General features: G+C 36.0%; 1 protein-coding gene across 5 annotated transcripts in view; it reads right to left on the bottom strand.

Annotated features, from left to right (window-relative positions):
• Nucleotides 1–23,790, bottom strand: part of LOC150092419 (uncharacterized) — a 209,242-nt gene that overhangs the window by 100,139 nt on the left and 85,313 nt on the right. For all 5 annotated transcript variants that reach the window (XM_090414940.1, XM_090414943.1, XM_090414942.1 and 2 more), the window contains one exon: nucleotides 3,802–4,059. In XM_090414940.1, the coding sequence (XP_090271066.1) occupies nucleotides 3,802–4,059 (258 nt within the window). The remainder of the gene's footprint in view (nucleotides 1–3,801; nucleotides 4,060–23,790) is intronic.

Genomic DNA, 23,790 nt, shown 5'->3' on the forward strand with positions numbered 1-23,790 from the left:
ACAAAAGATGTACTATTAGTTTTAGTATGAAATAAAAAAACTAATAGTACATCTTCAGTGTCACACAAATAGTTACAGGAATGGAATACAAGTAACGAACATTCAGTGGATCACCTATTAAAATACAATCGTTGCCGCGTGCTAGGAAATGATAAAAAAATAATAATTAATCTTTAAGATAATTGGTTTTTTTTATTGATTAAATAAAATAAAAGTCTCCCAGATCTTTCAGAGAGAGAGAAAGATGATCATTTTGATTTAAATTCGATCAGTGTAAAATCGTTTACCAAATACCATGTGAATACGAGATTTCTTATTTTGGACAAACTGGCCGTTCTATAGAAAAAAGGATTAAGGAATATCAATATTATATTGAATACAACAAACCTCAGAAGTCTGGTCTAGCACAACACAGTATTGACACTACTCATAATATCCAGTGGGATAAAGCTATTCTCCTCCATAGATGCAGGTTCAAATATGAATGCCTTTTTAAAGAAAGTTGTGAAGCTATTTTAATAGTATTTAAATTAAAATAGCTTTGAATTTAAATCGAAATGAACCGACCGAATTTAAATCGAAATGATTGTCTCTCTCTCTCTCTCAAAGATCTGGAAGACTTATTTTATGTAATCAATAAAAAACCAATTATCTTAAAGATTAATTATTATTTTTTATCATTTCCTACCACGTGGCAACAATTGTATTTCAATAGGTGATCCACCGAATGTTCGTTACTAGTATTCCATTCCTATAACTGTTTGTGAGACACTGAAGATGCACTATTAGTTTTAGTATGAAATATCTGTACCTTTATTACTTAAAAGTTATTAATGTGGTCTTACATGTTCTTTTAATAATGTATAATATTTGTGACTTCTGTGATCCATGATAATTAAAATGGTTTCATGATGATTTTGCATTTACAGCTGTTTACCTTTCCTGTGAACAAAATTTCTTATTTCTATCAAGAAACTCATCTTCTCGATAGAAGCAGTTTTAAATATAAATGCCTTTTCAAAAAAAGTTGCAAAACCCTTTTACATCAGTCAAATCTGAATTGGAACGATTGTTTCTCTCTTCCAAAAGTTTGGAAGATTCTCATTTTATGTACACTAGTGGCCAAAATTGTGGAAACCTTTTGGAAAAAGTATATTTTTGAGGTTTGATGGCTCATAACACCACTTTTTTTGGTGTAATACCATAAAATTATATATCAATGGAAAGATAATTTAATCAAGAATGTAATGCAACAGTTTGTTCAATTATCTGTATTCTATGAAAAGTTATAGCAAATAACCAGAAAAAAGAAGCACGACTTGCTTAGGTTGATATGATGTAGCTTTCCTTCATTTGAATGTAGCCAATGAGCATGAGTGTTTAGAGGGCCAATCAGGTGTCATCTTGTTTTGGCAATGAGCTAATAAGGTCACAGTAGGATTCAGCTATTGATGTCATGTATTGGAGCTGAGAGGAGAACATTTGTCAGTGTTATGTGATTGCTATCAAGTTGGTTTTTTTTTTTTTTTTTGTGTGTTCTTTCATTTAGTGAGCATGTAAAACATAATAAATTAAAGAAACGGCACAAAGAGTTGACTGGTCACCCAGAAAGCGATGTAAAATAGTACTATTAAGTGAACAAGCTAGAGTTATGAAGAAATTAGAAGAGAAATTGGTGGAAACTTAACCAAAGGTGGCATTTTTAAATTTTTGAAGAGGTGTAAGGAGACTCAGTTACTACAAAACCAGACCGGTAAAGGCAGGAAAAGGTGCACAACAGCAAGTGATGAAGAAGAATTGAGAGAATGTGCCTACGTGACATAAGAATATCATCTGGGTGTATACAAGATGAAATGGCACGATACAATGTGAAGTTGAGTGCAAGGACTGTTCAGCACAGACTGCAGGAATTTGGTCTAAATGCTAGAATTTCACGAAAAAAGCCATTTTTATCTCTCAAACAAAGGTTGAAAAGATTAAACTGGGCTAAAACCCATGTTAACTGGACAGTGTTATTTGGAGTGATGAGACCAAAATCTCCCTGTTTGGTAGTGATGGCATAAAATATGTAAGGAGAAGAATCAGAGATCTGCATCCTGATTGCATTATACCTACCGTGAAACACCCACTTAGTGTTATGATCTTGGGTTGTATGACATCAAAAGGTGTGGGCAGAATTTGCGTGATTAATGGGAATATAAATGCTCGAAAATATATAAATGAAATACTTGAGCCCAAAATGAAGCCTTCTGCACATGATCTTTTCTAAGATAATGAAGCATTTATATTTCAACAGGATTCAGCTCCATGTCATGTTGCTGCTGCTGTGTGCAAAAGGTGGTTTCAAGATAATCATATTCCACTGCTGGAATGGCCTGGGAACAGCCCAGACCTTAACCCAATCGAAAATCTATGGAGCCGACTAAAGAAACTTGTTAATCAGAAGCAACCCACCAATAAAACCCAATTAATAGAAGCAATAATTCAATCTTGGTGATTAATGGGAATTAATGGGAAAGGTGTGGGCAGAATTTGCGTGATTAATGGGAATATAAATGCTCGAAAATATATAAATGAAATACTTGAGCCCAAAATGAAGCCTTCTGCACATGATCTTTTCTAAGATAATGAAGCATTTATATTTCAACAGGATTCAGCTCCATGTCATGTTGCTGCTGCTGTGTGCAAAAGGTGGTTTCAAGATAATCATATTCCACTGCTGGAATGGCCTGGGAACAGCCCAGACCTTAACCCAATCAAAAATCTATGGAGCCGACTAAAGAAACTTGTTAATCAGAAGCAACCCACCAATAAAACCCAATTAATAGAAGCAATAATTCAATCTTGGTTTCACATTATAACAGCTGCATAACTAAAAAACTTGGTTCACTCCAGGGAAGGCGTTGTTAGGCTGTAATTAACACTAAAGGTTACCCAACTAAGTATTAACTCGCATTGTGAGAATTTTTGCATATCTAATTTTTTCTGTGTTTCACTTTTCTTCTTTATAACTGCTGTTCTAATAAAAAATCCTTCATAAAAGTTATTGCATTACATTCTTAATTAAATTATCTTTCCATTGATATATAATTTTATGGTTAGCTTACACCTCCAAAAAAAAGTGGTGTTATGAGCCATCAAATCTCAGAAATACACTTTTTCCAAAAGGTTTCCACAATTTTGGCCACTAATGTAACTATCAAAAATAGTTTTTAATAATATTATTTATTAATATTAATTTCTAACATGCAGCAACAGTTTTTAATTGGTAAACCACCGATTGTCATATGTACCTTGTATTCCCATTTCTTTGATTTGCTTGTTTCTATGCACTGATGTACTGTTATTTTCAGTATGAAATATCTGTACTTGCATTTCATTAAAGTTAATTACTGTGGTTATTGTGTAATTTGTTATTTAAAGTTATCCTATGCTTTATTCTGGAATTTATGTCATCAAATAAGTCACAGATGGCAAGAGGCCCAGAATGTACAAACAGAAATCTTGCTCATAAATTCTGAGTCATATATATGTAATATGATTTATATTAACACAAGGATTGATATTTAGATCAGATAGAAAAGACAGTTAAACAGTAAAATAACACAACATGTGAGAATTTGCACATGTAGGAATCCCCACTCAGAAAAAAGGAACATCAATGACATACTTCTCAAAGTGCATGCAATAATTTGCATTATCTTAAAAAAACAAATTTAGCTATTTTTCAACAAATTTTAATGATAAACACAATCAATTAACAAACTAGTAACCGTAGCTGTATTTTATAATGAAACTCACTTTGAAAGCTTGTGATTAGCTTATTACTATTTGAAGAGGAGGAGGTAGCAACTCCATCTGATAGGTTTTCAGTATCATACCGATTCTTAAGACGTGGATGAAAAGAATCACCAGAGTCAGATGAATGGTGTTTAAACAAAGAGGAATCTGATTCAGATGCATCTGCATTATCTTGAATGTTCTGATTTATACCAGAATGTGTTTGTTGAGTTCTAAGCAAGTATCTCTTCTTTGGCAAAACACTAGTGTTCTGGAGTTCTATTTAGGAGAGATAACAACTAATAACTTATCTGAGGGTACAACATAAAGTAATGAGAATAAAAAATAATTTTTAATTTTATGATAGAAATTAAACTAAAACAAATCAATTTCAAAAGAAAAAAATCCATGGTGCATATAAAGAAATAGAAGCAATAAAATTATACAACAATAAAAAAAAAATATTTATCTCACATATACACATAAAAGAAAAATATTTAAAAATTAGTGGGCAATGTAGCTGCTTAGTCTATACAAGATAAAAACCCTAAACCTCCTAAATACATGGAATGTCCAAGAAATACAAACAACATTCTCTTTCAGAGAATAGTTAATGCTAACGAGTCTGTCTAAAACATGTAACTCCTCAGAAGTGATAGTAACATATCATATAAAAAAATTCATCCAGTGAACGTCTCCTGCCAAACTCACACAATTATTCTAAACCAACTTTCCTGTATGTAATAAAGAATATAAACACGTTTCTTCAAATACTGCCATACAATGAAATGCAGTGTAAGATTGCACTAAAAAAATAATAATTATTATTATTATGTGACACCTCCTCGATGAGTCCAAGGACTCATCGAGGGAGAGTGTGTCAACAGCATCGAACGATTTATCCCTTCCAACTTACTAACCGTGCTCAAACTTGCTTAACTTTTTGCAACCATTACTAGCAGAGGCTCTACCAATCGACCAACCTTTGCTGGTATAAAAAGAATCAAAAAATCCTGGAGGAGCTGCAATTTTTCTTAACTCATGGTTGCAGTAGCAACACACAGCTTGAAAGAAAACAGATTGTTCAGAAAATGAATTGTTACTGGACTTGTGATATAATAAAACTAGTGAAACATGAAGACAAAAAAAATTTAATAATACTTGTTAAATCAAATATTTTCATCTGAGTATAACAGATCTCTGAATGTTTTAGTGTTTACATGTTTCAGTGCTTGTAGGTAGTTTTAGCAGGAAACTTCATTTCCCTCTGCCACCAACATTTTATTTCTTACTACTTTGAAAACAGTACTAGAAATAAAGAAATCATAAATTTTACTACAGAGAATTTCTTTACAAAATCATATCACAAAAGAGTATAAAGAGATGACAGAAGTACCAAACAAGGGAGATGCATTTACAGGATGCAACCCTGTAAATGCGTTGTAGTTTAAGTGCTACAACACTTTTGTGTTGTAGCACTTATATTATTATTATTATATACGGGTGTCTCCATGGGGTCAGAAAACTCATCGCAAGAGACCCTATACTGAAGCACTAGCCATTATTCACACAATAACTATCATACCTCTCCTTAAACTCATTCACAGATAAAGCACTCATAAACATCTGCAAATATGTATTCCACTCACTTATCACCCTTCAAACAAAAAATCTAGTCCTAACACTCTTTAACCACACACTTACACAATTTCCAGGGATGACTTCCCATTCTCTCCCCTCCTCCACTATATCAAAAAAGTCATCAATGCCAATCCTATAAAAACCCTTTCGTAACTTACATGCTTCTATCATATATATATATATACAGGGTGTTCGGGATAAATTTGACATATTTATAATTAATTATATTTTTCCGTAAGTTACATGTATTAACACACACTTCTCTTCATTTAAAAGTTTGGACCCTTCTTCATTCACATACAAGATGTCAGAAAGGATGGATAGCTGGAACCCACCTGAATCATGGAAGAGAATAACTTGTATCATGATGATTCGTGCCCGCCATCAAAATAAGGATATTACGACTGCTGCCCAATGCTCCCTGAATACAGTAAAAACAATCAGGCATGAACTAGAGACTTGCAATGGTGACTACGAGGATGTAGCAAGAAGAAAGATCCCTAGCAGACGATCTGATTGCGTTCGTACAGCAGAATTCCTCGCAAATCTGCAGGAACAGGTGTTTAAGAACCCTGGCATTGGAATTCGGGCTTTGTTCGTGGAGTTGCTAACTGTAGTCAAGCCCTGGATAACAAGGGTAGCCAATGGTAGGCCGTATGTATGGCAGCAGGATTCGGCCCCTTGCCACACCTCTGGGAAAAGTCAAAAATGGTTGTCTGAAAATTTCTACGACTTCACCAGTCCAAATGTTTGGTCTCCAAACTCCCCAGACCTTAACCCCATGGATTATTTTGTATGGGGCGCAGTTGAAAAAGACACCAATCACACTTCCAGTAATACAAAAGCCCAGTTAATGGATAAAATTAAAACAGTTTTTGCGGCCCTTCCCAGGGAGACTGTAGCATCAGCTTGTTCGAGGTTCCGAAGCAGAATTGAAGCTGTGATCGATGCTAATGGTGGTTATTTTGAGTAAATCTTGTTGATAGTATTGTAATTAACTCTGCCTGTAATGTTTTTTTGTCAATTCATTAAATTTAATAGATACAAAGAAGATTTTCTTTTTCCTTACGAAACTGTCAAATTTATCCCGAACACCCTGTAAAAAGGGAATTCATCATTGGGAATTACATCATTCCCAACTGTAACTGCTCAAACGGCAGTGTATTTTTAGTAAGCTTATGCGCCTTTTTTCTGTGAGATATGAAGCTTTTATTATTGGTGCATGTGCCTGGTGAACTATTTTTTTGTAAATCTTATTTTATTTTGTTAAAATAACATAATTTTTTATTATAGATACAAGCTGAATTATCACTAGTGGCACTGTTGAAAATAGGAAAAGAATATTTTTTCAATTATCGTTACACGAAACAAATGCACTGCGATCAACTGCCGATATTAGTTTGCACTTATCATTGCTATTGATACGAAACTTTTATTATTGGTGTTTGTTCGTGGTGAGGATGAAATATTTTTAATATGTAAATTTATTTATTAATAAATTCATTACTTATTAGAGAAGTTTTTTTTTGTATATGCAGCACCCCAATTAAATTTTCACCAGCCGCCACTGCTTTATACCTACTACAAAATTAAAGAACTTATTAAACTCATCCAAGGATCCAGTGGCCTACCCTGGAGTATACCATATTCATTGCACCTGCAATATCCCTTTATATTTTATATACAGGGTGTTCGGGATAAATTTGACAGTTTCGTAAGGAAAAAGAAAATCTTCTTTGTATCTATTAAATTTAATGAATTGACAAAAAAACATTACAGGCAGAGTTAATTACAATACTATCAACAAGATTTACTCAAAATAACCACCATTAGCATCGATCACAGCTTCAATTCTGCTTCGGAACCTCGAACAAGCTGATGCTACAGTCTCCCTGGGAAGGGCCGCAAAAACTGTTTTAATTTTATCCATTAACTGGGCTTTGTATTACTGGAAGTGCGATTGGTGTCTTTTTCAACTGCGCCCCATACAAAATAATCCATGGGGTTAAGGTCTGGGGAGTTTGGAGGCCAAACATTTGGACTGGTGAAGTCGTAGAAATTTTCAGACAACCATTTTTGACTTTTCCCAGAGGTGTGGCAAGGGGCCGAATCCTGCTGCCATACATACGGCCTACCATTGGCTACCCTTGTTATCCAGGGCTTGACTACAGTTAGCAACTCCACGAACAAAGCCCGAATTCCAATGCCAGGGTTCTTCAACACCTGTTCCTGCAGATTTGCGAGGAATTCTGCTGTACGAACGCAATCAGATCGTCTGCTAGGGATCTTTCTTCTTGCTACATCCTCGTAGTCACCATTGCAAGTCTCTAGTTCATGCCTGATTGTTTTTACTGTATTCAGGGAGCATTGGGCAGCAGTCATAATATCCTTATTTTGATGGCGGGCACGAATCATCATGATACAAGTTATTCTCTTCCATGATTCAGGTGGGTTCCAGCTATCCATCCTTTCTGACATCTTGTATATGAATGAAGAAGGGTCCAAACTTTTAAATGAAGAGAAGTGTGTGTTAATACATGTAACTTACGGAAAAATATAATTAATTATAAATATGTCAAATTTATCCCGAACACCCTGTATATATCCTCTCTTATGCCTATCAGCTAGTTTTTGGGGCCCATAGACCTTCAATCTATTCTCACAAAAAACATTCCACATACTTACCTACCACAATCTTTGTCACTCACCACTAAATCCTCTCCACCTCATTGCCTTATAAAGTGGAACAATAACTTCCCTATCCTTGCTTCCCTATTCTCACAAAAAACATTCCACGTACCTACTTACCACAATCTTTGTCACTCACCACTAAATCCTCTCCACCTCATTACCTTATAAAGTGGAACAATAACTTCCCTATCCTTGCTTGTCAGTGTGCGTTCTTCAACAATCATATAATTTGATGTGCTATTCTGGCCACCTTTGTAATATGCCCTCTAAACTTTAATTCTCTATCCACAATCACTCCCCAAGTCCCTTGCCTGATCAACTTCCTGCAGTTCAATTCCATCAATACAGCACACAGCATGTGAGCTCATCCATTAAAAGTACATTCCCTTATAATCAGCCATATTTGCATCCATTTACCTTTGCCTGTAACACCAGCATATTTAGGTCATCCTACAAGATCTCTCTACATCACCTTCATGAACTATGGCTCTTCCCAGTTTTGCATCAACAAACAAATGGATATTTCCTTTCAAATTATTTCCAATATCATTGATGTACAAATTAAACAACAGAGGACCAAGCACTGAGCCCTGAGGTACACCACTAGTCGCATGCCTTCTCCTTAACTCAACTCCTCCATAAACTAACCTTTGATATCTGTCCATCAGCCACCCTCTTGCTCCAATTTATGCAACAGAGTTCCATGTGGAATTCTGTCAAAGGTCATTGCAAAATCCAGCAGTATCAACAAATAAGCATTTCCTTTATCGAACTTGACTGTTATTTATTATAGAAAGTAAGTAAATTACTAAGGCATGACCTAACCGTCGCAAAACTATGTTGTCTCTTATAAAGCATCAGATTTCTGTCCTGAATTCTGATTTTTACCAGCTTAAAAAAAACTTAACCACCACTCTTGATATATACTGATTAGACTATAATTTGTTACTTCTATCTTAGAGCCTCCTTTATGCAGTGGAATTACTGTATGTGTCAGCGTATAAGACGACTCTCAAATACTATAGAAAACCACTCGAAATCATGGGTCGTCTTATACGGCAAGTATAAAAAGGGAAGCTTAATTTCTTGGATGAACCTTTACAATACATCGTTACATAAGAAAATAGGCAGTATTTTTTGTTACATAAATTTATTTAAAATATTACAATAGATGTAAGTCTTAAAAAAAAATTATTAACCTCAATTTTCATGTTAATTTTCTTCATCATCTGTTGAAAATAGTTCTTCAGATTCATTGTTTAAATGATCATCATATGGATCCCAGTTTGAATCCGGTGAATTGATTTCGTTTTCATCGTCATCAGTGTCCCACAACAGATCATCTTCCATACCATCCATAAGATTAGAGATACCACACTTTTTAAATGATTTTATTACAGTCTCTACTTTTACTTTATTCCATGCTTTGATCACAAAATTGCACAACATATCAAGTGATGCAGCATGCAAAATCCACCATTTGTAAATAATTTTTTACCAGTCAAGATCCATTTATTCCACTCTTTTTGCATGTGATCTTTAAATGGTTTGTTCAAGCAGACATCTAGTGGTTGCAATATAATAGTTAAACCACCTGGTATAACAGCAATTTTTTTTTCTAGAAGACTTTTAGTATTCTCAGTTAAATGACTATGAAACATATCCTACTAATTAAGTGCATTTCTTCATTATACCGCCTGGTCGCGTGCGCCACACATCATTTATCCATAATTTCATGCCATTTTCGTCCATCTATCCTTTTTCATGAAAATGCACAAAAACACCTGAAGAAAATTTTATCTCGGGTTTAGTTTTGTTTCAAGATGATCATTGGTTTTAACTTGGTTCCATCAGCCAAACATAACACACAACCGTAAACCTTGTTTTTTCATGACCTGTACTTTGAACTAGCACACTCTTACTACCTTTAGACTCCACTGTTTTATTGCTTATCATATCAAAGCTCATAGGAGTTTCATCCATATTTCCAATATTTGACAATAGAAATTTATGGAAACTGGTAAGTTTGTGGTCAAGATCTGCTGCTAGGTTTTGAACAATTTTCGTTTTTTGTCGTATTACCAGATTTTGTCTGTTCATAAAACGATTATACCATCTTGAGGTAGCTTGAAATTCTATACTTTCACCCGGATTCAATCTTGACTATTTTAGTGCATATGCACTAATCATATTTCTTGTAACAAGATAACCATTCTGCCTTTGTTCGAATACCCATTCTACAACGTGATTTTCCAGTTGTGGCAATCAGGTGATCCCCGTCCGCATCACACATTTTTTTCTTTGTCAATTCTTTTAAAATATCTTCTTTCTTCCTCCATTCCCTTACCATCTTCTTGGTTATGTCAAACTTTCTTGCATTAATACAAGAAAGAAGAAACTGGGGGATCGTCTTATACAATCAACATAAGCTTAAAACCTAAAAAGAGCCTAAAATTTAGGTCTCATCTTATATGTCGACATATACAGTATTTTCCCCTCCTTTCTACTCTATTGGAACCTTACCAGAACTGAGGCTTAAATTATACAGCTTGATCCCAGGAGGTGCTAATTCTCTTGCACATTCTCATGACACATGGGCCGATATGCCATCTAATTAAGTCAGAAGCCGTGGTCAGTTCTCTGCATTCCTTAAGAGGCAATGTAGAGATGTCCTCACAGTTATTCAGGTTTGACCCTTAAGCACCCATTAGAATTCATCGTCATCAAATTCCTGACATGTACCCTTAGTGGATGTACAGTATATTATGATAATACTACATGAAAAGTTATATCATCACTAACTTCCAATCAACAACTTTCCTCCAAATTAATAAGTTACCTGCCAGGACTCTAATATTATCAGATCTTATATTTCTGTCTTTTAAGGCACTTTTTGCCACATCAATCCACCTGGATCTTAGTCTTTCTCTGGATTTCTGGATTTTTTTTCCCTGCTATCTTGACATCAATCACCTGTTTTGCTAATCTTCACTTTCTTATTCCATATATATTTATTTCAGTTGACTTCCAATCACACCAGCTTTGCTAATACTGCGTCTATTTCTATTTAACCATCTTCATTAAAAATTGTGCCCGAATAGCACTGAAATGTTTTACTTGTTCTATAGGTCTTCTCCATTCCCGATGCAGGTGACAAAGTTGCTGCCTATTTTCATTCTCTTTGTCTTGCTATAAATTTTGGCATTGAGTTTAATACCATTTCCTTCAAATGCGATCCATACAGATAATGAATAACAGAGGGGACGATGCACATCATTGTCTCACAGCTGATTTAACATCAAAGAATCTTCCTGAACCTCCTTCAATTCTAACTACTGACTTACAATTCATATAAAGACTAAGTATTGCTTGATATAATGTCCCATTTACACCATATAACTGTAGTGTTTTGAAAAGCTTTCCTCTTGGCACCTTGTCATATGCTTTCTGTGAACGCACAAAACGTAAATGCAGATCTTTGTTATGTTTTCACAATTTTGCTACTATCTGTCTTAAGTGAAAATCTGACCTTGACAGATTGTGTAAGCATCCTTTACACAATCTTTCTTAGCTGTTTGTCAAGTATACTTCCATAAATCTTGCCAGGAACACTCAGTAGGGAAATACCTCTGTAATTTTCACATTCAGTTTAATTTCCCTTTTCATAGATGAGTACTAGGAGATCTCTATTCCAATCATCTGGAATTTGATCCTCTGATCAAGCTATCACAATTATGCAGTGAAGCAACTCTAAAACTTTTATACCTCCATATTTGAGCATTTCTGTTCAAATATCATCTACTACAGCTTCCTTTTCATATATCAGGTTTCTGATGGCTTTTTCTACTATAAATATTGATATGTAATACTGATTACATTCCTGTTGAGTGTTATATCCCACCATGCTGTTACTGCGTCTTTCATTTAGCAATTTTTCAAAGTAATTACTGCAGACATCAAGAATATCTTTTTCTTCAGTGTCATGTCACATTTATCATTTCTGTGGGACCATAGGCACAAATAAGTCTCATTGTCCAGACCCCCATTCTGATATTTTCCCAGATCACTATTTGATATTGCCTGCCATTCAAGAATATTATCCTCATATTTAGTGTTGAATACTATAGCTACACCTTTTCTTTGATTATTGCTGCCTGAACATAACATTTTGTATCTGTTTCTTATAAAAATTCCACCTGTTTTTGTCTTCTTTGTTTCAATAACACCTATTATGCCAATCTGCTAATTATCCAATTCTTCTGTTAGTTCTAGTTCTTTTCCATTGATGCTTCTTATGTTGAGAGCACCACTCTTGAATTCTGCTGATGTTGAGTTGGGATATATTCCAGGATTTGTTCCAGAAACTGACTTTTCGCTGTTTGCCCTGGTTCCTAAAAAAAATTTTTTTTCACTTGGTTATACTATAAATTAAAGATGCCAAGAAATTATCTTCTTGGTTTAATCCTTTATCTAAGTGTAAGTAAACAATGTTTGCACATGAATTATCTTCAAGACTGGGCTACTTGGATTTAGAGGTTAATGACTTCACAATAATTGCCTCAGTTTTCCATAATGCAAAGCGACACAGCCTTTTGGTTGTGTATAATGCAATGAATTATGGGAAGGGTCACTACCCAGACTGATTTTGACCTTTATGGAGGTATGTTTCAGTGCCTGGATAGTGCCCAAAAACTATGAGTGATATAAAAGATCACTCTAAATCTCACTAAATCTACTAAACTCATCACTCCTGACCTGAATCATTCCAGGACAGGAAGCTCAGCAGTTGCTCCACTCAGTGACAGGCAAAAACCTGCCACCAAGCAGAGCTTCTCTACTCTCCAGGAGGCAAAGACGAACATTATTAAATGTCATCAGTCAAAAGTATCCCCAACAGTGCAAGGTAAAAGAGGGAAAAAGGACGATGAGATGAGATCAGTCAAAAGTCATATATTACCCATATACAAGTAGACAAACGGCTTATTATTAAAATACTCTGGATTAGAGGTAGATGAAAGTTTTTTCATTGTATTATACATGTCCAAAAGGGTGTGCTTTGCATTATGAGATACTAAAGTAACTGATCTGAAGTCACTAGACTCTATATACAAGTAGCCCAGCCATGAAGATATTTCATGCGTAAACACTGTTTGCATACATAAAGGATTAAACCAAGAATATAACTTCTTGGCATCTTTAACTTATTACTGATTCTCTGATGAAAATAATCAGGTCTTTGTGAGAAGCTGAGGATTGCAGATTATATCAAAAGCCCTGATCAGGTCTCTGCATTCCTTAAAAGACTATGTGGATATTTCTTCCTAGTCATACAGCCTTGATCCTTAAGCACTCCCATATTTATGGATGAATGCAAAGGTTGATATTTTAGAAGGTCTGCTGATTTGAGTAGTACAGGGTTTGTCAAATAAGTAAGATATTATGCAGTATATTGTCATCAGCAAAACTGTGGAATGGATTTGCAGTCTACTGGAGCAGGTTGGTGACATACAGGATCTTCTTCTTTTCAGCCATTTTCACTCATTTCCACTGCTGGACAAAGGCCTCCACCAGTTCTTTCCACCTTTCTGTTCTTGGCAATGGTTGACCAATTTTCCCCAACAAAATTTGATGATTCATCACTCCACCTTCTTTTAGGACATCCTCAGCCTTGTTTCCCCTGCTTTCAGAATCCAGTTCATTAGTATGGTGGTCCATTGCTCATCTTCTCTTCTGGATAGATGTCTGGCCCATTTTCATTTTAGTTGCTTATGGCGAAGAATAATGTCAGTGATGTGAGTCTGGCTTCTTATCCAGGATGCCTAGCATCAACCTTCTTTGAGTTGTTGCTAGTTTATTTGCCAGTGCTTTAATTAGAGACCAAGTTTAACAACCATATGTGATGACTGGAAGTATACACTGGTTAAATGTCTTCCTTTTTAAACAGTGGGACATCATTGTTTTGAAAAATGCTTTTCAATTTTCTGAATGCACTCCAGGCAAGTTGAACTCTCCTATTCATTTCCTTTTGGAGTTCACAATTTAGATCAATGACAGTAAGTAAATAAACAGTTTTGTGGATCCCCAGCATTAAAATTTCAGATTAAATATCCATTCAAAGAGGGGGAAAGGGAAAGTTGCCCGAATACTGAAGAGATTGTGATTATTCGCCTTCCACCTGAACCATGTGGGTGGGAACAGCAAGAACTCAACAAAATACTCCTTCCTCCAAAAAAACAGCTGAATCATAAGCTAACATATGTTCACCCAACTTATCCTCTACTTCTTGTTCATTCTCTCACGATTTATTATTTTTTCTGTTATTTTTAAATTATTTTTTACACAGATACATTACAATACTGGCATGTCAACAGTACCACATTCTATAATTCATACTTAATTATAATTAACCACACCAGCATATCTTGGAGCCAATGTGCTAAAGTTACATAAATTCATTGACTGTATTAACTGTTGATAAAGGCCACCCCATATATTTTCTATCCAAACAGTAAAATATAAACTATAAACTGTTCTAGCTCTTTTCTTCAGTAACTGGAAGGCAGAGTTGCCAGCATCTGTAGCAATCGTTAAGCTGCACGTGCCCCTGGGTAGTGCTAAATGAGCAACAGTGATACTGGGTGGCAAACTGCCACTTCGTGGACTCCTGGCATATGTCAGCTCATTAGACCTACTTGGCAGATCAACAAAGGCAGCTGAGTGGCTGATAATTTGAACATACAAATGATGACTTACTTTGTGTAATGGTTTGCTCTTATATTTTATATATACTGTTCTGGTCTCTAAGATTGTTTTTAATTTGAATTAAACCTGCTCTGTATCCACACGATAAAAAAAATAAATAAATCTTCGGTGACCTTTTATCATGTTCTCTAGTAAAGCCTGGTTAAACCAACTGAAGCAAATTCCTGGTATTTATCTTATATATGCCCTGAATAAGTATACTTATATTTTCTCTAAGTAACCCACAATTTTCTTGACATTCATTAAAACCTAGGTGAGTAGAGCTGGGAGCCATAGTTCAATATCAGCTTGACTAAAGACTTGTAACCAGTATCATTACATTATTTTCTCTTGCAGATAAACCTTCTTTTAATTAATTCTGCAATCTGCTGATGTTTACTTGTCTTACCAATATGACTCCTGAACTTAAATTTCCTATCAACAAAAATACCCAAATGTCTGTATTTATCAACTTTTCTAAAGATTATCCATTCAATTTATATCCATCTGATATTATCCTCTTTCCAAACCAGATATACCTGCATTTGTTCACATTAAATTTGAAAACCCATTTCCCTGTCCACTCTTCTAAACATTCTGTAAAGAACATATATAAGTCATAAAACAACTGACTAGTTTGTCCAAATTCACATCATCAGTAAACAGATAAATTATTCTCCTAATATGTGAACCTAAATGATTTATGAATATATTACAAAAAAGAGTCCTAACACTGATTCCTGTGGTACTATAAAGATAAATTGATAGTTTTTCTTTTTCAGTAGTGAAACACTAACCAGGTTGGTCCTTAGCAAATGCTATTAATCTCAGAATTACATGTTCAACCCAATACAAAGAAAGGTTACTTTTAATTATTCTAGCTGAAGTCTGATATTACACCAAATATATCCACATAAATAATTTAATTGATCAAATATTATTTACAGTAATTATATACAACATTTAGTAAACATATAGACAAGTCATTTAACATGTTTGTTGCCACGCTCCTCGGGCATAGTTTGTTCCCACACGGCAAGTGCTTTCGCGTCTTCAAGGTCACTACAAGTAATCTTGTAGCTGGCTTATCAGACAGAATTTTGTTTCATACGCAACTACGAGTTATCTCGTATCCCCCCACCTATATATTACATGCGCTGACGACTGTGTTTATTGCATCTAGTCTCTAAAAACCTTCAGTTTCGCTATGACCAGTAAAAGAAAACTTTACTATTATTACTATTATTACGGGCAACTCCAGGGAGTCATTAGACTCATCGAGGGAAGCCCCAAATCATATTCATCACAACTATTTGACATTCATACAGTATCTATCATACCTCGCCTTAAACTCATTCACTGTCACAGCATCCACTACAGACTCAGGGAGCGCATTCCACTCATTCACTACTCTAAAAGTAAAAAACCCAGCTGTAACACCTTTACTAACCACACTTTTGCCCAGTTTCCATGGATGTCCCCTAGTCCTCCCACAACCAGCCCTGTTCTCAAAAATATCTTCTGAATTAATTTTATAGAAACCCTTCAGTAATTTGAATGTCTCAATCATATCTCCCTTCCTCCGCCTATCAACCAATTTTTGCAACCCACAAATCCTCAACCTGTTCTCATACGGTTCATTCCACAGACCTGCTATCATCTTGGTCACTCGCCTCTGGATCCTCTCCACATCCTCCCCATCAAGAAGAAACCTAGGTGACCAAATCTGAGCACAGTAGTCTAGATGGGGTCTTATCAAGGCTCGATAGAGAGGAACAATAACCTGCTTGTCTCTGCTTGTCAACGTATTCTTCAGCAACCAAGTGATTTGATGAGCTGTTTTGGTCACTTGTGCAATGTGTCCCCTAAATTTCAATTCCTTATCTACCAACACTCCTAAATCTCGTGCCTCATCAATTTCCTGGAGCAGGGTTCCACCAATGCAGTAAACTGCCGCCAATCTTTTCACCCCAAAATGCATAACCTTACATTTTGCCACATTAAACTGACATCCATTCTCCTTAGCCCAGACCTCCAATCTATCCAAATCATCCTGCAAAATTTTGACGTCATCTGCATTCACTATTGCCCTACCCAACTTTGCATCATCCGCAAACAAATGAACTGTTCCTCTCAGATCATTTCCTATATCATTTATGAACAAATTAAACAGCAGTGGTCCAAGAACAGATCCTTGTGGCACACCAATAGTCACAGGCCGTCTTGTGGACTCTACTCCCGAGTAAACCACTCTCTGATATCTCTCCGTCAACCACCCTCCTATCCATCCCACCAACCCTATGTCCATTCCCATATGCTGCAATTTACTGATTAGAATTCCATGTGGAATCCTGTCAAAGGCCTTGGCAAGGTCCAGTAGAATCACCGTAAACCCATTACCCTTATCCAGTTCAGCCGTCACTGTGTTATAATACGTGAGCAAGTTACTGAGGCATGACCTACCCTTCACAAAACCATGCTGTCCCCGATACAGTATCCCATTTTCTTCTATCCAATCTTGTATTTTCCTCTTGACTATTTTCTCGAAGACCTTGACAATGATTCCTGATATGCTAATCGGTCGGTAATTTACAACAGCAGTCTTGGAACCACCTTTATGCAGTGGAACTATTTTCCCCTCTTTCCACCCGCTCGGGACTAACCCAGACCCGAGACTCAAATTAAACAAAATGGTCAAGGGTACTGACAATTCTTTAGCTGCTTCTCGTACAACACGAGCTGGTATACCATCCAATCCCACAGATGTATTGACATTGAGGTTATGCAATAGACTACTCACCTCCACTTCATTAACCACAATTCCCGTATAATCTACTGGTTTATTCGTTTCTGCAATGTCACCACCTGGATGATATACTTTTGCAAAGTGCTCACTCAGTAACTCAACTATCTCAACTGATTCAGTTACCTCCCTACCATCGGCATTCTTTAAAATCAAATCTGCCATGTACATTTTTCCTTTTACTTGCTACATATCTAAAAAACTGTTTAGGATTCTCTTTAGCCTGCATGGCCAATGTTCTTTCGTAATCCTTTTTTGCTTTTCTTACCACACTCGTCACCCTTCTGGCCTGCGCTTTATACCGGTCATGTGCCTGCCGGTCACCCTTCTCCTTAAATTCCCTCCATAGTTGTTTCTTTTTTTGCAACTCAAGCTTAATGGTGTTATTCATCCATTTAACCCCTACTTGATTTATTATTCGGACTCTAGGTATACAGTCAGCCATTGCTTCATGCAAGCACTTCTTAACTACCTCCCATGCACTATCAACTTCTAGTCCTTGCAGTTGTACATGCCATGGCACTGAACCAATCAAACTCCTAAGCTTGTCATACTTTCCCGCCCAATAATTCCACATGTACCCTGTCTTAATTGAAAATTCTACACCTTTAGCCACCTCCCAAGTTAAGACCCTATGATCACTCTCACCGATTGGTGGCAATGTGGTCATATTTGTTACAGCCAAATCCTCAGATGTAATTACTAGGTCAAGCACTCTCTGACCCCTAGTATTTTCCATTACATGCTGTCGCAGATAGTTATCCCTTAATAACCGCATAAAATCCAGTTCCTTCCTCCCGTGTGTCCTCTCCTCACTCCAATCAATGCGACCATAGTTGAAATCTCCCATAATAATCACCCTCCTTCCACCCATTTCTTCTATTTGCTTGTACATACTGTCACCACCATCTTTTCCATCACCTGGTCTATAGCAGCACCCAATTGTATATTTAGTTCTGCTAGCCACAATCTCACACCAGGCCTCAAATGTGCTCTTTTCTCTATCCTGCAATTCAACTTCTATTCTCCTTGGCTGGAGCTCATCAGCTATCATCAACAATACTCCTCCCCCCATTTTATTCTCTCTGTCATTCCTGAACACACTATACCCATCACATTCAATCCCACTAGTTATATCATCTACAGTCAGCCATGTTTCACTAATACCTATAACCTGTGGTCTGGAAGTGCCAACCATGGCCAAAAACTCTTCCTTCTTGTTCCTAATACTCCTAGTATTAGTGTACATGAATTTAAGACCCCCATTAGCTCCAACCCTACCTTGATGCCTTATATTAACTCTCCCACTCTGATTTGTTGTCCTTATTTGCTCTGGCATATTATATTCATTCTTACATTCAACTGCCTCCATAAGGACTGTATCTCTACCCCCACCCCCTAACAAATCTAGTTTCCCTGAATTTGCATATCCACTACATTCAGCAACACTTTCTCAAGTCTTCTTACACCGTAACCATTCAAATGCAAGCCATCCATCTTATATAGATCCTTTCGTCCATCAAACTCACTCCACACATCCACAAATTCCACACCACTCGTCATACATAACCCACGCATAAAGTCATTTGCAATTATAGCCCTCCTTTTAAACATTTCACTGTCATACCGTGGCAAAAGACTAATCATTCTAACTCTCTCACTCTTTTCTTTTGCTACCTCAAACAATTCATTCAGGTGTCTTCTCTCATTTCCATTTTATCTCCTTTCAAATCATTCGTACCTGCCACAACAATCATTTCTTTCACCTTTTCCTTTTGCTCTCTAATAGACGCAGTTACGTCCTTTATGGTCACACCAGGTTGGTACGATTTTGTCAAATCATGGATTAATATGAGCAATCAAATGGAAGGATAAGAGGGAAGTTCATTCCATTTTAAATATGCACAAATTTGAAATGACTGAAGTGAAAAATTGGAATGGTAAAATTCAATTAAAACCAAATATCGTTAGGGGCTATAATTTGGGTATGTCAGGAATCAATCTTTCTGATCAAATGCTTTCTTACTATTCCGCCTTACGAAAGACAATTAGATAGTCAAAGAAATTGGCAATATGCATTTTTGATATATAGATTCAAATGCACATAAATTTTATAATATAATTACTGGAAACGCAATCTTCTTCTTCTTCTACGTTATTCCCACTTCCTATGCAGGGTCCGCGTGTTACCTTAGATGCGACTTCTTGTTAGTACTACTCCCAACCGACCCTTCGCCTGGTCTGCCGCTGGGGGGAGGGATATATTTTTGACTGTAGAGGCGTATGTTCACGGGGCCGGTTTGCCTGTTTGCGGGATGAAAAACGCCAGATAAACTGGTGGAAAAAACCCTACTGACCGCGCCCAAGACCGGCTAACTTGGCTATGCCTGAGGAAGATCCTCAAATTCCTCACGTCTACAACGGGAATTGAACCTTGGACACTCCTTCCCCAGGCATATGGTTGCGAAGCGCAAAGCCACTAGGCTAACTGCGCGGTACAATTACTGGAAACGCAATAACTGCGTTAAAATTTAGAGATCAATTTATCTCAGTTTTTGTTGGGATGGATGAGCTTACAGCATCACAGAATATCAGCAGGATTCAGGATCTTCATTATTTGGAAATTTTACCACCTACAGAAAAAAAGAATCGCCCGACAAAGCCATGCCGAGTATGTACACGAAACTAACGACGCAAAACACGTTATTATTGTCCTGTTTGCCAGGAAAAACCACCATTGTGCGTGGAAAATTGTTTTAAAGTGTATCATTCGTAATTTGAATAAATTGGTTTTTATTTTATTGATTTTATTAGTTTTAATTTGATTTACAAATTACGGGTTAACTCATGCTTGGCATAGGAGGTCAGTTATCGACATACGAATATATTCGTAGTTGGCTTCTGAGGCACATATATAATATACTATATTTTTGCTGAAATTATTTCCCTTCTACCAAGCTCCCAGACGTGCTCTCCGCTTTATTCACAAGCGAAGGGTCCAAATTAAGGTACTTATACTAAGGGTTAACTCGTGCTTGGTACAGGAGGTCGGTAATCGACATACGAGTATATTCAGTTGGCTTGTGAGGCTCATATACCAACTATGAGTATACTCGTAGTTGGCAGCGAATGTGTTAATTACTGTAAATTAATAGTAATTTGCCCTCTAAAGCTTTCTTTCAAATTAAACCATATACAACAGATAAAGATTTACATTGAGTTCAACCAAATTAAACAAATTCATAATGAGAAACATATAAACCAAGAAATAATATCACAGTAATTCAACAAACTTCACTCCAAGCAAAACCTCAAGAAAATTTCCAAGATTGTTAGTTCCTTGAATGGACGAAGCAGATCAGCTAAATGATATCAATCCTTGTACTGAAATAGTTTTTCTCAGTTTTCCTTTCCTTTTAAAGAGAGAGAAAGAGAAAACTTAACAGAAAAAACAAAATAGTCCTACCTTCCAGTACAGAGAACATTCATCAAACAGAAAACACTACTTCCTTGTAATGTGAAGAAATGATGGTTATTACAGAGCACAACTGTAGCACATATATCAAATTAAATTCTTCTCTTCTATTCACTAAATGAGATGAATTACCAACAATTATTTTGTTTCTTCAATTAAATAAATTCCCATAAGAACTACTTTGAAAACATCAGTATATCAACTGCCAACAACACTTTTTAATAAAACTTCTGTTTTATTCCTTAATTAGCAAGATGATTGTCAACTACAAGATAACTCATAGTTGGCCTCTGTATCAGGACACCAACACGAGTTATACTGTATTGTATTTTTCATAGTAAACAATGCTGCAAACTATGTGATAATTCATTGCCAATGTAGGTATTTTAAATACCTAGTAACGATGCTGTGATCAAACTAAATACTTTTTACAAGTAAATAAATGGAGTAAATAGCACAATAGATTTGTAAAATTGCAACACCTGAGTTGTACTAACATGATTTTGGAGTTTACATGTTTATATTAGTAGTTCAATTTCTAGATGGGGGGAATGGAACGTCCAGCTTATTAGAAGCAAGCATCGTACTGAACATCAACAAGCAGTTAACGTAAGTTCCATGTTTATGGAAATTTTTTCACTTGGCTATGCTACTGTTAAATTATGAATGAAGATAATTTATAAATTATAATACTTCATTCATATTTAACATAATCCTCCATTTCATAAGCAAGACTTGTAAATATTATTTATTGTTTGTCTCTTGCTTATAGTGTGTTATTCATATAATTGCCTTGAAATTTGTTTATTATTATTTAATAATATAATCTTAAGTAATGTAATAGTTGTAAAAAGGACTCTGTATAAAAATGTCATTCATTTTATTTAATTTATTCCTATAATAATATTGTAAGAAATTATATATATGTAAACTATGATATTTTTTATTTAACATTACTGAAAGAGAAAGTAATTTTATGTAATTCTTCTGATTGAATTTGATTGGCTGTTGTCAAGGAAACGGAGTTAATTTTAGATAGTGAGTGCATGGAGCATGAGCTATGGCATTTGAAGGGAGGAGGAGGAGTTGATATGAGCTGAACTAGCTAGAACCGGATTTTGGTGGGAAGAATGAAGGTATTTTATTGGAAAACGAAAGTAAACAGGGGAGAAGCATTCAGGACAGCACGGAGTGAAGTAACAGGTGGCAGTAAAGGAAATTTGGAAATGCCATAAATAAATTAAGAAGGGACTGGGAAATTAATAGGCAATTAGGAATATTTCTACAGAATTCTAAAATTTACGTCGAATTCCAATTGTTTTGAAGAAGAATAGTGCAAAGCTGAAATTAATGCGTAGAAGAAAATAAGGAATAAGTAGATTACCTGAAATGAGTGTGTCAAGACTTGTGATGCTCTGTGTTTAATACTTCAGTTATATAGTGAAGATTCCTTTTGAATAGTGTTACTTCAAAGTGATAATTAACTTCAGTTTTAAGTGTGCCTATAGTGAATCCAATGTGCAAAGGATGTAACCCAGTAAGAGAAGTTCATTTTTTTATATTTCAGCGTGAAGAAATAAGAGTTAGCTCCGCCCGATATATCTTAACATTAACTGTGGCGTTCTACTAAAATTAGCCAAAGTATGGAGCTTTAAAGTATTTCCCCCTTGAAGTGATAACTGCCTCATAATTGAATTAAGTGTTTGTTGACTAAGAGAGAATTAGAGAATTCTACTTTAAGAATATTTACTGTAAGATTCTGTAACATCTAACAAACAAAATGGCGGACTCAAAGCCAGGATGTATGACACAACACTACTAATTAGATATTGGGTTCTATCCTTTATCCAAGTGTAAGCAAACAAAATTTGCGCATGAAGTACTTTCAGGACTGGAGCAACTCGTGGTAAAGATGTATAAGTTCTCATCACTTACCTTAGCATCTCCCATAATGCAAAGCACATCTCCTTGCGGACATGTATAATGCTATGCGTTAGGGGAAGAGCCACTACCCAGGCCGGTTTCGACCTTTATTGAGGTCTCATCAGTGGGAGCCAGACCCACTGAGTGGGGGATACCAAGGCAAGTGATGAGAACTTATACCAGCTTTACCATGAGTTGCCCCAGTCCTGAAAGTACTTCAGGTGCAAACTTTGTTTGCTTACACTTGGATAAAAGATAAAACCCAATATATAATTAGCAGCAGAGCCAAGTGAAAAAACTTCCATAAACTTATCTCTAATCCAGAGAATTTTAATAATATAGGGTGTAACACTCATTGGCAACTCATATAGGTAAATATGACTTCTAAATTACTTCCACCCTCTGGATCTGCTCTCACTGATGAGACCTCAATAAAGATCGAAACCGGTCTGGGTAGTGGCAATTCCCTTAATGCATAGCATTATACATGTCTGCAAGGATATGTGCTTTGCATTGTGGGAGATACTAAGGCAAGTGATGAGAACTTATACCACCTTTACCACGTGTTGCCCAAGTCCTGAAAGTACTTCAGGTGCAACCTTCTTTTGCTTACACGTAGATAAAGGATAAAACCCATATATAACTATAAGTTGCATGGTTTTTTTTTGGAGGGGGGGGGGGGTTCAGGAGCTAATATACAACTCAGGATGAGATATCTCATAGATCAGGTATATAA

This window comes from Typopeltis vanoorti, chromosome 26 (assembly GCF_054136105.1).
Source record: "Typopeltis vanoorti isolate ZY-2024b chromosome 26, IOZ_Tvanoo_1.0, whole genome shotgun sequence".
In the NCBI taxonomy this organism is placed as follows: domain Eukaryota; kingdom Metazoa; phylum Arthropoda; class Arachnida; order Uropygi; family Thelyphonidae; genus Typopeltis; species Typopeltis vanoorti.